Source organism: Poecilia formosa, unplaced genomic scaffold (assembly GCF_000485575.1).
Source record: "Poecilia formosa unplaced genomic scaffold, Poecilia_formosa-5.1.2 Scaffold114, whole genome shotgun sequence".
Classification (NCBI taxonomy): domain Eukaryota; kingdom Metazoa; phylum Chordata; class Actinopteri; order Cyprinodontiformes; family Poeciliidae; genus Poecilia; species Poecilia formosa.
In genome coordinates, this window is record NW_006800053.1 from 186874 (window position 1) to 199089 (window position 12216).

Here is a 12216-nt window from a genome sequence, read left to right on the forward strand (position 1 = left end):
AAGTAGCTCATATAATAAGTTGAACAGATGCACAAGTATTTGCTAATTGCTGCTGGCTAGTCTGAAGGAGTTAAGTGAGGTAGTAATGGAGGAAGACGACTGCTCTGTGAGCCGGAAGCTACAGAAGTTTGGAAATTGCTGCTCCGAGGAGGAACTACACTAATCAAGGTGGTGCTAGGTCCCTGAATGGTTGCCATGGAGATCAAAAGATTTGTCAAACATTCGTGAAAGAATCAAAACAACACACCAGGTGTGTTGTTGATGAGGGAATAACATTACATCATGATGTAAAGAAAAAAAATGATTTTACACGATACCGCCCCCTTAAGTTGGCTCTTGTGAATTTGAAGACTTCGACGTATTTTGTGTGTGGACGTATGATTGGCTTTGGATTCCTAGATCGATATTTTAGATTTCTGGTGTTTTGCACATTTGTTAGTGTTTCTCGATGTACTGCGGGTTAAGCCCGACTCCTAATTCCCTCCGTTTAATCGGCTGTGTGATACTTTGGAAAGACAAAGAGGGCCATTGATGGGAACGTTGGGGGAGGAGGGAAGGAAAGAGGGAGCCTTACCCAACTAACTACCTCGCCTGTAGCTTCACTGGGACACAAAGGGACCATTACTCTCTGCGGTCCTCCCTGCTCTCTCCCTCCCCGTCGCTTTCTCCAGTGCTTACCTACGAAATAAGCCCAATTTGCTTGTCAGGTTCACTCTGAGATGGAGTGAAAGACGCAAAACGTTTAGTAAAGTTTGCAACACTGGAGAAGGGATATTTAGGCCGGCAACCTGTTTTTAAAATAATTTTTTGATTTAAGTATCTAATCATTGTCAGAAACCCAAAGAAGCAGAATTTGGATCGCACCAAGGAAATGTACTGAGTTGAAAGACAAAATCTGACGCGGAACAGAGCGACAACAATGTAGTCCAACAACTTCACTTAAAACCCAGAATATTACGAGTCCGCCATTTTCAATGAGTTTAATTGTCTTTGGGCCAATTGGTCAGAAACCATAAAAACCCGTTTCCTAAAGTGCAACAAGTCAACAAGAGAAAACGTGATTGATCTGAACAAACCAAACAGAGAGAACGTAGCAACCATAACTGAGAAAACTAATGGTCAAAACATGAATATTCGGCTACAAAAATCATCTTGTTTGCTGGCTTTAAGGTGGCCCGATGACCTCATAGTGGTTGGTAGGGTGAGCATCACATGGGCTGCCCTCTCATGAGACGAGCAAAGCGTCAGCCTGAGGCAACGATTCCAGAAACGCTTCTGAATCCTAAAATTGGGTCTTCCAAATGGAGTCCTAGTCACACCTCCACATTAATTACAAAGGGACAAAAAGTATTTTACATTGGCCGACACAAAGCCCTGAAAATCTGTTGACAGAAGTAAGAAAGTAAAATTAAAAACTCCCGTCTGATTTCAAACGTCACCACAAAGCAAAAACAGCAGACATTTTGTGACGGAACAGTTTTCACGCCACTGCAGATGATTCCTCCATCTTTTCCACAGAGTCACAAATAGTCTTTTCTACAACAAAGCTGGTAATCCTGATTCTTGCAAACTCTAAAACCTCCTCTACCCCCCCCCCACACCCAGCTTGCATGTTTCCACCCAAACAACAAACTCATTCCCACAAAAAAAACAAAAAACAATACAGGGACTGTTTGGCTACTTTGCATGTGCGTGGTGGTTGTACGAGGGAAGAGCAGGGAGTCTCTGTTAGCAAACCTGTTTATCAGCTGGAGTAAACTGGCTATTTATCGCCAGCTTTTATACCTTCAATTAAAAAAAAACTGATAAAATTACAATGATTGCAATAAGGGTCTTGACTTTATTGAATCTCCCATGTGAGTCAACTTGGAGGAAATTTTGGGATTAATATTTATACTTCCTTCTTTTATCACAGTAGTTTCAACTTAGGGAGAGCAATAAACAGAGAAATAGCCAAAAGCCATGTTAACTTTGGAAGAGCTGCAGCGATTCACAGCTCAGGTGGCTCCTATTGACTCAGTGGAATAGGATGTGCAACATTTTTATCCCTCAGTTCAGCTACATAAAACTCAAAACAGTTAATGTTTAATGACTTTCTTTTTTTCTTAAAAGACAATTCATGTTTTTGGAAAATATCTGCTATAGGATTTCAAACATAACATATTTCTATTCTTGGGTGTTCAAATGAAGAATAACAAAACTTTTGCATAAACTTATGCATTTTCTGCTATGGAGAGTTGATAGTTGTGGGGAAAATAAATCAGAAAAATAGATCTAAAATATATCATTGGTACTTTTAGTGTCATTCTGTTGTAGAAATTCAATACAATTATTCATTGAAAAACAGATAACTTGGTTTCAGAAAGAGCAGGATTTTTTTAAAGTGGCAGAGGCCTGATTTCAAAGCATTAAATCAAAAAGTACAATTTATTTTAAATCATATTTCATATATAGAGCATGTTTTATTACAACTGAATGTAACAGAGCTACTCGATTATGCTATGAAATAGCATTATGTGCCTGGAAAACGTAATACTTTAACTTTCAAGTAAACTAAGCAGCTGCTATGGGTCTCCACACCAGCAGGGGGCCCCCAAGATCACTAGAATCGTGAGTAAAATCTGATTTCAAATGTATCGAACACATTGGTTTTACTTATACAAACAAAGCAAATAGGTTGAAACTTAATCTTCTGCTCCTGGAAAGTGTAACGTAAAAGAAGATATCGTCGTAACTCATCTAAATAAATCGCGGGTGTTGCCATGGACACCTCCCCCGTCCCAAAGCGCTCACAGATGACGCAGTTCTCAGCCGGTAGCCTCTCTAGACGCCTTGGTGTCCAAACTGCAGATGAATCATGGCATCAGCGGTGTTTTACCGTGTATCTTTGTTGTTTATATTTTTTATGTAAATAGTGTTCAAAGGCATGTCTAAAATGTGTATTTTGGTAACCTAATCCTGGCTGGTTAATTTTCTGTTTCAAATAATGGCATTTAGATCAGGCAACAAACAATTGTGCAAATACTGATACCATGTAGCTGTGGTATTAGTTTTATTTGATTTTATTTTCTTTTTTTTAGTTTATGGTCAGTTAAACAGGTTTTATATTCTTACATAAATAATTAAAGAGGCAGTGTTATGCTCAAGCAGACAAATAGCTTTATTCCAATAGAAAGTAAAGGAGCACAGCACATTTTTACATGTTAAGGCTTTTAGTTCCTGTTTTTATGTAGTTGAGCCATACTCTGCTTCTAAAAAACATAAAACACAAACCATGTTAGTCATATGGGTCATAAAAAAAGAGAAAAAGCAGTGCAAAAATAATATGAAACACATAAATAAGAAGTGCAGCACTCAGAAAACAAAGGCAAATGTTCAAATAAGCACAAACAGGTTAGACAGAGAATGAAAATAAACAGCTTGGATATGTTGTCCAATGGTGATACAAACAACACATGGCAAATTATTTATTATCATTATTATTATTATTTGACCTTTGTTTAAGGTTAATTAGGTCCTCAGAAAATGCAGATATGTCAGAATTACAAAAAGAAACATTTGTAATGAAGAGAAACATTAGGCATGAACTGAAAGAGACATAAAAGTTATAATTTAAAAACTCAATGACAAAAACGTGACATAGTCTAGAAGGTGTTACCCCTCTGTACCAATTATTAGCATGCATTATTAAGGACAACACTTTTTTTTTTTTTAGATATCAGACTGCATTAAAACACAAGTGGCAGCTGCGACTTAGCATTGGCCTGTCAAACACTGAATACTGAACTTTTACATAATGAATAATAACGCTCTTAGCAAAAAGCAAAGACAGCAGTGAAGGCTTCCAGTGTAGTTAGTCATAAATTCAACATAAATTCAACAGTTAGAGCTAGAAATGTGTTCTCGATGGCCCACCTCCACCACCAATAAAAATAGTTTATCGACATGCTGAGAAAAAAAATTCGTCATCAAAATTAGTGCTAATGGACAAATAATGAGGCAAAAGTTGATTTTGACACATACAAGTAAAATTATACAGTAAAACAAACAAGGAAGGTCTACTTAGGTAGTTCTGGATGTCACGTTGGGAGAAACATCTAAAAAAATTCAGTTTCTTCTTTAGAAAACATCAAAAGTTTTGGTCTTAAAACTTTGGTCAGCTTACATAAAGTTTACATAAATAAATGACATTTGCATTTATAACTTCACATGCACTGCGTCATCTATCTTGATGATAGTGCGAAGTTGTAAAGTTGGTTTTGTGTAGATACACAACGCACTTTGTCTAACTGTTCATTTTGTTTACAAAGAGACGTCAGATTAACATATCTTAACGTCTAAGCTGAATAAAATCCTGCTTTCTAGGTTTTCTGTGTAATTAAAGGTCAATCCTGAGTTAGAGTGGAAAGCCAACGAAGGAATTGGCCCTCGGTTTGTGTGGCATTTGATGCGTTTCGTAACAAAAGGAATTTGGCTTGCATTTAGTCACACCATTCAAACCCTGATAAAGACCTTATTACTGTGGAAGAGGCTTGTAAAAGACAATGTGCCCGCTGTAATTCACGTAAAGTCTCCACACTAACGGGAACCTGATCCCCATGCTTAGTTTCGATGTTTGAAGAGTCAGAAACTCTGCTGCAGTCGTATTGGGTGGGTGTTTTTCTTTGCATTACCCAAGGCATTACAATCCCAGACTCCTACACCGAGTGCCGGCGGCAACTAAAATTCGATTCAAAAGCTCCACACTCGGTACTCAGTCATGTGCTGTAACACCATGCGCTCCACCTGGCCGAGATCAGAAGGTGTTTCCCCCTCTGGGTCTCCAGCCGACTTCCCCAGTGCCGGTCCACTCCCCCCAGACCAAAGCACTTCTATCTCTGTCATAGCAAACGGAGTCGCCTCTCCTGCTTTGGTCTGACACTGGGGCTGAACCTGCACCGGCGCATTCTGCTCTGGCCGTCTGTCATGGCCGCGACAATGTTGTGTAGACAGGCTGCTCCCAGTGCGTGGGGCTGTGCGACTGCGATGCACTGGTTGGGTCAGTGATGGCGGTGTACAGAGGCCTCTGCGAAGGCCCCATGTAAGAGAAGGCAGAGTACAACCCTGAAGCCTGGCCGGAGTGGCCGTAGTATGTCCCCGAAGGCTGGTGGTCGGCGTATTCTGCAAACTGAGCCCTTGAGGCCAATGAGGGGAAAGCAGAGCTATAGTGGGGAAGGCTGAGCGGCGTGTAGGTGACGTGGGCACCTACTGAGGCTGCTTCCGCAAAGTGAGACCCAGAACCTCCGGCCTCGCTCTTGATCTGCGCCTTGGATGGATCTGAGCCCAGTGGGGAGCTGTGATGTTGCTGCGGCGGCTGCTGCTGCTGCTTGGAGAGCCAGGCTGCGGAGTGACCGCTGGCTGCAGCCAAAGCCGATGAAATGCCATAGGCATACGGAGAGGCCGGAGAGGCTGCTGCAGCTCCTCCTGCTGCTGCAGCTCCTCCTGGTGCTGCACCAACCCCTGGATGCCCGTTGGGGGGAAGGTACTGGTCAAACTCATTGACATCAAATGGCTCCATGTTGGCCATCACCTCATGGCTTATCTCACCGATGTCCACATTACCAAAGTCAATGTGAGGTTTGCCAGATCCAGGAACTCCTTCTGCTGCCATTGTGCTCCGCGTGCCACCATTCCCAGCTCCCTCCCTCTTACCATCTCCTGTCTTTCCAGACTGAAGTTCGGTTTTGGGAGTGGTGGGAGGTGTGGGAGGACTGTGGCTCTGACCTGTAAAGACACAGTAAGGTTGTTACCGCATTTTTAGCTTTGCAGACTAAAAACATTCACTGTGCCTTCTTTTGCAGTTGAATCTAAGGGTGAATTCACACAATCCCTGTTCAGTCTATTTTTATTGGAATCCAGTTCGTTGGCCTAGAAAGTTCAATTCATTTGGGGATGTATACACAAGTGAACTCTGATAAAAACCAAAAAAATGAAATCTGGTCCGATTGCATGGGTGGATGCAATCGGACCTCCAAAAGCAGGAAGTAGATCATAACGCAGGGTATTCTTGGTAAATACAACCAAAACAAATGTGTCTATCGCTAGTGGGTGAAATGGTTTGTGTTCTTTTACAAAAGTTAAAAGAGAAATCCTACAACTGCTAGAATCCAATGCTACTCCGTTTTTGTTTACATTTCACAAAGAAGGAAGTTGTACTTGTTGTCTTCTTCAGATGTTTTCATACCGTTTCCTCTAGTGGTTCTCGGTGCAGTGCCCCCACAGGCGGGGAGGGGAACAGATTTTTCTAAATGTTTGTTTCATTTGACCAGTAGAAAATGTAACAAATATTGTAATTTTATTCCCCAATTGAGCCGAATCTACCGAACTATCAGGTGTGAAAACACTCTAACAGTGTGACAGAGACAGTATCTGGGGGGTATCAACAGGAGGGAGCCTGCAGCCCACCTGCAGCATGAGGGTGTTGCCCATCAGCCAGAGGGGACTCGGCTCCCCCGCTGTGGGTCACTTCCAGGTGGAGGCCCTTGTAGTGGGATTGGCTGTGGCTGACCTCACCCTCCAAATGGCCATCGGCCTCACTTCCTGACCCGGAGCCGAGCTTTCCGTTTTTGCGGCGTCGCGGCTGGTATTTGTAGTCCGGGTAATCCTTCTTGTGCTGCTTCCTCAGCCTCTCGGCCTCTTCGATGAACGGTCGCTTGTCACTCTCATTGAGAAGCCTTGGACAAGAAGAAGAGATTTAAAGGGATGTTTACAAAGATAAAGGCTATGCAGTCAATCCTAAATTGGATACACCTAGAGAATTTCAAAGATGTTTACATAGCACTATAAATTAGGAAAGTCAGATATGAGTATTAATTTAAAATGTTTGGCTTTAGTTGTATTTAACTCAAATGTCTTTTAGGATATTTCTCTACCAGCTTTGCACATCTAGAAACTGAAATATTTTCCTATCCCTCTTTGTATTGTTTATCATTTATCATAAGTATCTTATCATGATAAATAATATCATGATAAGATATAAATTATCATGATATGATCTTCATGATATCATGATCACATGATCTTCACTTATCACGTGAAGATCATGCTAAGTTTCTTATCATGATAGATTTATCGCTCTTACGATAAATTCCAATTAATGATGTTTAAACTCTCCCAAAACTGCCCTTATTGTCAGGTTTGATAGTTTTATTATATATGTTTGTTCCATAAAAGCATCAATAAATACCAGTACATTTGAAAATTCAGATACCATGTAAAGCTTAGTGATACAAATTACACTTCTTTATGTGACTGGTGTCCTAAAGAAACACATTAGAAATATAGATGTTTTCAAGAGCGGTATTTGTGTTTGTGGGGCTATAATTGCTGTGACACACAGTTACAGTCATATGGTTACCTAAAAACTATGTAATAAATATTTCTTATTGTCAAAATATCATGGTAAAACTTTATTGTGATAAAACTTTAATTCCAAAGTGACGGCTTAAATTAAGCCGTCACTTTGTAGGTCAGGGCATTTAGGGTCAGTGTTTGTCTGGAAGGTGAGCCTTAACATAAAAAGTATAAACACACAGTTATGCAGTACTTTGTTTCGCTTTATTAGAATCACTTTTGCAAATCCCTGTATACCATAAGGACAAGTCAATTCAAATATGATCTACTTCAGATAAATTTAATGTGTTTTTGCATTTTAACAAACTGTGCCGCGTGTCGTTTTCTCTTTGTTTTTTCCCCCCAGATAGCTTAATTTAATCCAAGTGCACCACTGAGCTGCCTGCCAGGGGGCTTTTGACTGCTGGACAGTAATGAAATAAAAAGGCCAAGGTCGCATCCTGTCTGCGAACACGGAACTGAGCTCCTTCTATTACTACGACTGGCATGAGAAACCCCTGACCTCCCTGAGCCTCCCTGTTTATCGTGTTCCAGGACCAATTAACTCATCCTGACTGAGCCCAAGGTCAGCTTTTATCTGATTAATATTTGATCCGATCAAGTTTGATTCCTTTAACTTTGGTGAACTTTATGCCTTGAATTGAGTATTGCTATCACACTTAGCTGCCTAAATGAAACTTTAGATGTTAGCTGTTTACATGTGAAGATGGGTCATTCTCAGCTACTGGACACAGCATGAAATTTAGAATAAGATTTCTGGGGATAACTTTTGGTTTCAGTTCAAAGTTTTGAAATAAACATGTAGTTTTTTGACAGAGGATAAACCCTCAACAATGTTTTGCCGTGGCCATGTGATCACGATAGATGTAAGTTGGTGAGCTGTGACCAAACGAGGCCAACAAAATGCTAACAGCAGAGCTGTGTTTCTAAGTGATGCTTTGGGATAATACAAGCTAAATAGAAAAAAGTGAGTGTTGGACTATTTCTTTTTTTCATAAATAAGCATAGCAGGTATCTTCATGTACCAAGAGGAAAAATAATAAATATTTGTAACCTCTCTCCAAAGCAAAAAAATTGTCGAACAGACAGAAAACACAAGGTGGCCTTCCATCTAAACAACCTAATAATGTTAAAAAAGTGAATAGTAAAAAAAAAAAAAAAAAATCCACAAAATTAAATCTAAAGGTATTGATGAGTGATTGGAGATGATCAACAGGACTGACCAAGTCACACTTTCAGTGTCTTTGTTTGTCCAAATGTAAATAGAGTCTGTGACATGTAAAAACAGCTTTTACGATGGGATATTAAAAAACACGTAGATCATCCCTTTTCCTGATAACTGGCGAATGCAAATGCTTCATGCACATTTCCATTTCAATGCTTCACGTAGCTTTTTTTAATAATGTTTGGGGGTTTTTGCTGGTGGCACTATGTTAACAGCTCCTGTAGCTTCCTAGAACTTAAGAGTTTGCTTTTGGGCAACTTGCAGGAACTTTTAACCTTGTGGTTGCTTTCCAGAAACTTACTAGCGACTTTCATCAGCTTTTTAATAGACTTTCATCTATTACAATTCTAGAGTATTCCAGAATTGCACACCTCAAGGTGGCAGCATGTTGGAGAGCAGCTACGTCACATTTCCTGTAATACAGACCGCTACAGGAGTTTCTTCCTTTCCACTGTCATCAGCATCTACAACAACTCTTTGAAAACCCTTGGATAAGTTACAACATTTAACTTCCGTTCAGGATTAATCTATTTTATTTATTTATTTATTTAAATACAACTTATGAGCCTATAGCTAGAACTGAAGAAGGCTTCCAGGTTAGATGTGAAACATTTTTCGAATTAAGAAAAGAAGTCCAGTTTGTTTTTAGCAATTAGGACTGTCACTTTGCTGATAATAGAGAATAGAAACATCTGGAAAGTAACCTCTAAGTCCAGAGAAAGTAAACAGAAAACGTTCCATATAAGTAGCACCTAGTGAGATCTGAAAAATATTGAGAAGTTCATGAGATTCCGCAAAAACTCAACACGGTAACATAAGACACCAGCAGCGCGGTGTGGGGCCCTCACCTCCACAGCTTCCCCAGGGTCTTGCTGAGCTCCGCGTTGTGCAGGTGGGGGTGCTGGTCGGCCAGTTTCCTCCGCGCGGCCTGCGCCCACACCATGAAGGCGTTCATTGGCCTCTTCACGTGCGACTTGCTCTTGCTTCCGGCGCTCACGCGCACGGGCATCGGCACGATGGTCCAGTCGTAGCAGTTGAGCACCTGACTCACCGCCTCGCGGATGCCGGCGGGGAAGCGCTCGTCCTCGTCGTCCGACCTGACGGAGGAGCAGCCCGCCGAGGCGTCGTCCAGAGCCGCCAGCTGCGGCTGCTGCCCGCGGAGGGGCGAGTCGATTCCCCCCGCCGCGCTGGAGGAATGACCCGGGGACAGGGAGCGACTGTCGTCCGACATGCCGGGACTGAGCTCCACCTCTGAAAAGCTCTGCTCCTCTCTGGACATCTTCTTTGCCCCTCTTTCTCTTTCTGTCCCTCTCTATTTCTCTCTCTCAGACACACACACTCTTTCCTCCGGAGTACCAAACTCTGTTCCTGAAAGCTCAGCTCTACCTGTCAGCCTCCGACTTCTCCCTCTTTACCTTAGAATGACTCACCGAGCGGCAGCTCTGCTTTCTGTCTCTTTGGCCTCCAATGAAATTATAATATAAACTGCCAGTCTGTCTCTACTCTGAGCCTGCGTTGCAAAACTCTGTGAGGGTTCCACATTAAAGTTCTTTCCATCCGCGTTGTTGGTATCATAGGCGGCTCAGTGCGCACCTTGGACCCCAGTTTACCTGCTAATGGACAGCGGTCCGTGCCAAACTCACCTAGTCCCACTTCCTTCCTGACTTCCCGTTCTCTCTCTCCTGCGGGTGTCCTGCGGTCGAAATCCAACAGCGAGGACCTGGAACAGAAAATGTTTGAGTTTAACATCAACTAAGCAAATCCCGCTGGTTTATCGTGTAATATTCCACCACATATGGAAAAAGTTATCTTTTATTATTATTATTATTATTATTATTATTATTATTATTATTATTATTATTATTATTATTAATATTTCACTAGTGTTTGTGTGACTTGAACATGGGCGTCTCCGAAAAATTTCGAAAAAAAGTTGCCTAATGGGGCGGGGGGGCACTGATAATCTTAAATTGACGCAAAAAAAGAGAGAAAAATTATCACAGCGGAATAACCACATAAATAAATAGTAAAGTTAATTAAAACTTGCCCTTTCCACTCTTAAATTCATAATAATAAAAATATTATGCTTATGTGTACTTTTTTAGGCGCTTCTTCGTTGCCAATTTGAAATGACTGAAAAATTATCTTCATTCCGACACAGTTAGATAAAGCTATAAACAATGTTCTACATTATTCTACATAAAATGTTGCTGCCAACTCCGCAAACAAGCTGCTGCGCCACCTAGTGGATGCCATGGCCCCTTTAAATTTGCATAACTTTTCAGAAAGTATGCACAATGTTCTTTACAAAAATGAATTTCATGATTTAGAAGAATTTAGAATGTAATCCCTTGACTTATTTGCTTATTCATTAATTTCTCGTTTTTTTCCGCTCAATCTTTTAGCCAACCATGCAGAAAAAAAATATGAAATTAACAGCTGAAATTAATAAAAGAGAAATGGTCTTTGTTCTAGCATTTTAAATGGACACTGCTTTTAGGTGGGACTAAAATGAGCTGACTTAAAAGCACAAACCACAGGGAGTTCAAAGTTTTTTAAAAAGTTCCTAAGGTGGATTATTATTATTATTATTTTTAAATAATGTGAGCATTTTTGCATAGCAAGACGCCTTTAATTAAGTCACAAAATGGTATTCGGTTTTTTTCGCTATATATTATTACTTACAGGAAGCGGAAAAGATTGGGACCGACTGGCGCTGGAAAACATAAACCTCGTGCGCGTGCGTTTCCTTTACGTGTTAGCAAACTAGACAGCGCTTTTGTAAAACGAGATAAAGGTCTACAGTCGTTTTCTCAGTGAAATGGACTCCTCTCGTTAACCTAAGTGGATGCATTAACCGTATCTTTCGATAAACGTGTTTGAAAAACTAGCATTTAATCAACGGGTGTCGGCGGTGTTCGTTTCCAGAAAACGGGTGGATGAAGCTCCACCACCTGTCCAACTTCTTGAAACTCGCTCACCACCTGGACTACAAGTCCCAATTAGCAGGCTGTCATCAGGTCCCAAGAGATGTCAGTGCGTAAAAGCCGTGCGTAAAAGGTACCAAACGACATTTATAGCGCCGCAGTTTGCTTGTTTATGTCTCTTATTTATGTCCGACTTTATTGTCAGATAGTCAACATTGTGTTCGGGAGAGAAAAAAACAGAAAAACTTTAGAATCTGCTGCTAGTTTTCATTAGGCTATTAAGCACATTTACTGGGCATAATGAATTTGGGCGACGGCATCTCATTATCACCGCCTGACTGGCCAATAAGTTGGCCTTAATTTGCTCGCTGCAAAACTTTTTTTGTTTTGTTTTGTTTCCTATGCCAGGTTCATCCGAGCTGCAACATACCACGATAAAAAAACTAAATATGATTTTAAAAAGTGCGCAAAGTTTTTATAAGTAAGTAAGTAAATAAATAAATAAATAAATAAATAAATAAATGGTCGACGTTGTAATCAAGAAATCCGTCTGCAACAGCAGCACTTGTCGCTCTAATGATTCCAGGAATCTTAACAATAATGAAGCAGGACTTAAATTGATAAAACGTCAAAAACACAAAACAAAACAAAACAAAAAAAAGTTTTGCAGCG

General features: G+C 40.7%; 1 protein-coding gene across 1 annotated transcript in view; it reads right to left on the minus strand.

Annotated features, from left to right (window-relative positions):
• Nucleotides 1-3136: 3136 nt before the first annotated feature.
• sox10 (SRY-box transcription factor 10) overlaps nt 3137-12216 on the minus strand; it is a 30210-nt gene continuing 21130 nt past the window's right edge. Inside the window, exons 2-4 of the mRNA XM_007560231.2 lie at nt 9466-10337; nt 6445-6713; nt 3137-5763 (exon numbers count right to left, since the gene is read on the minus strand). Of these exons, the coding sequence (XP_007560293.1) occupies nt 4964-5763; nt 6445-6713; nt 9466-9896 (1500 nt within the window). The 5' untranslated portion in view covers nt 9897-10337 and the 3' untranslated portion in view covers nt 3137-4963. The remainder of the gene's footprint in view (nt 5764-6444; nt 6714-9465; nt 10338-12216) is intronic.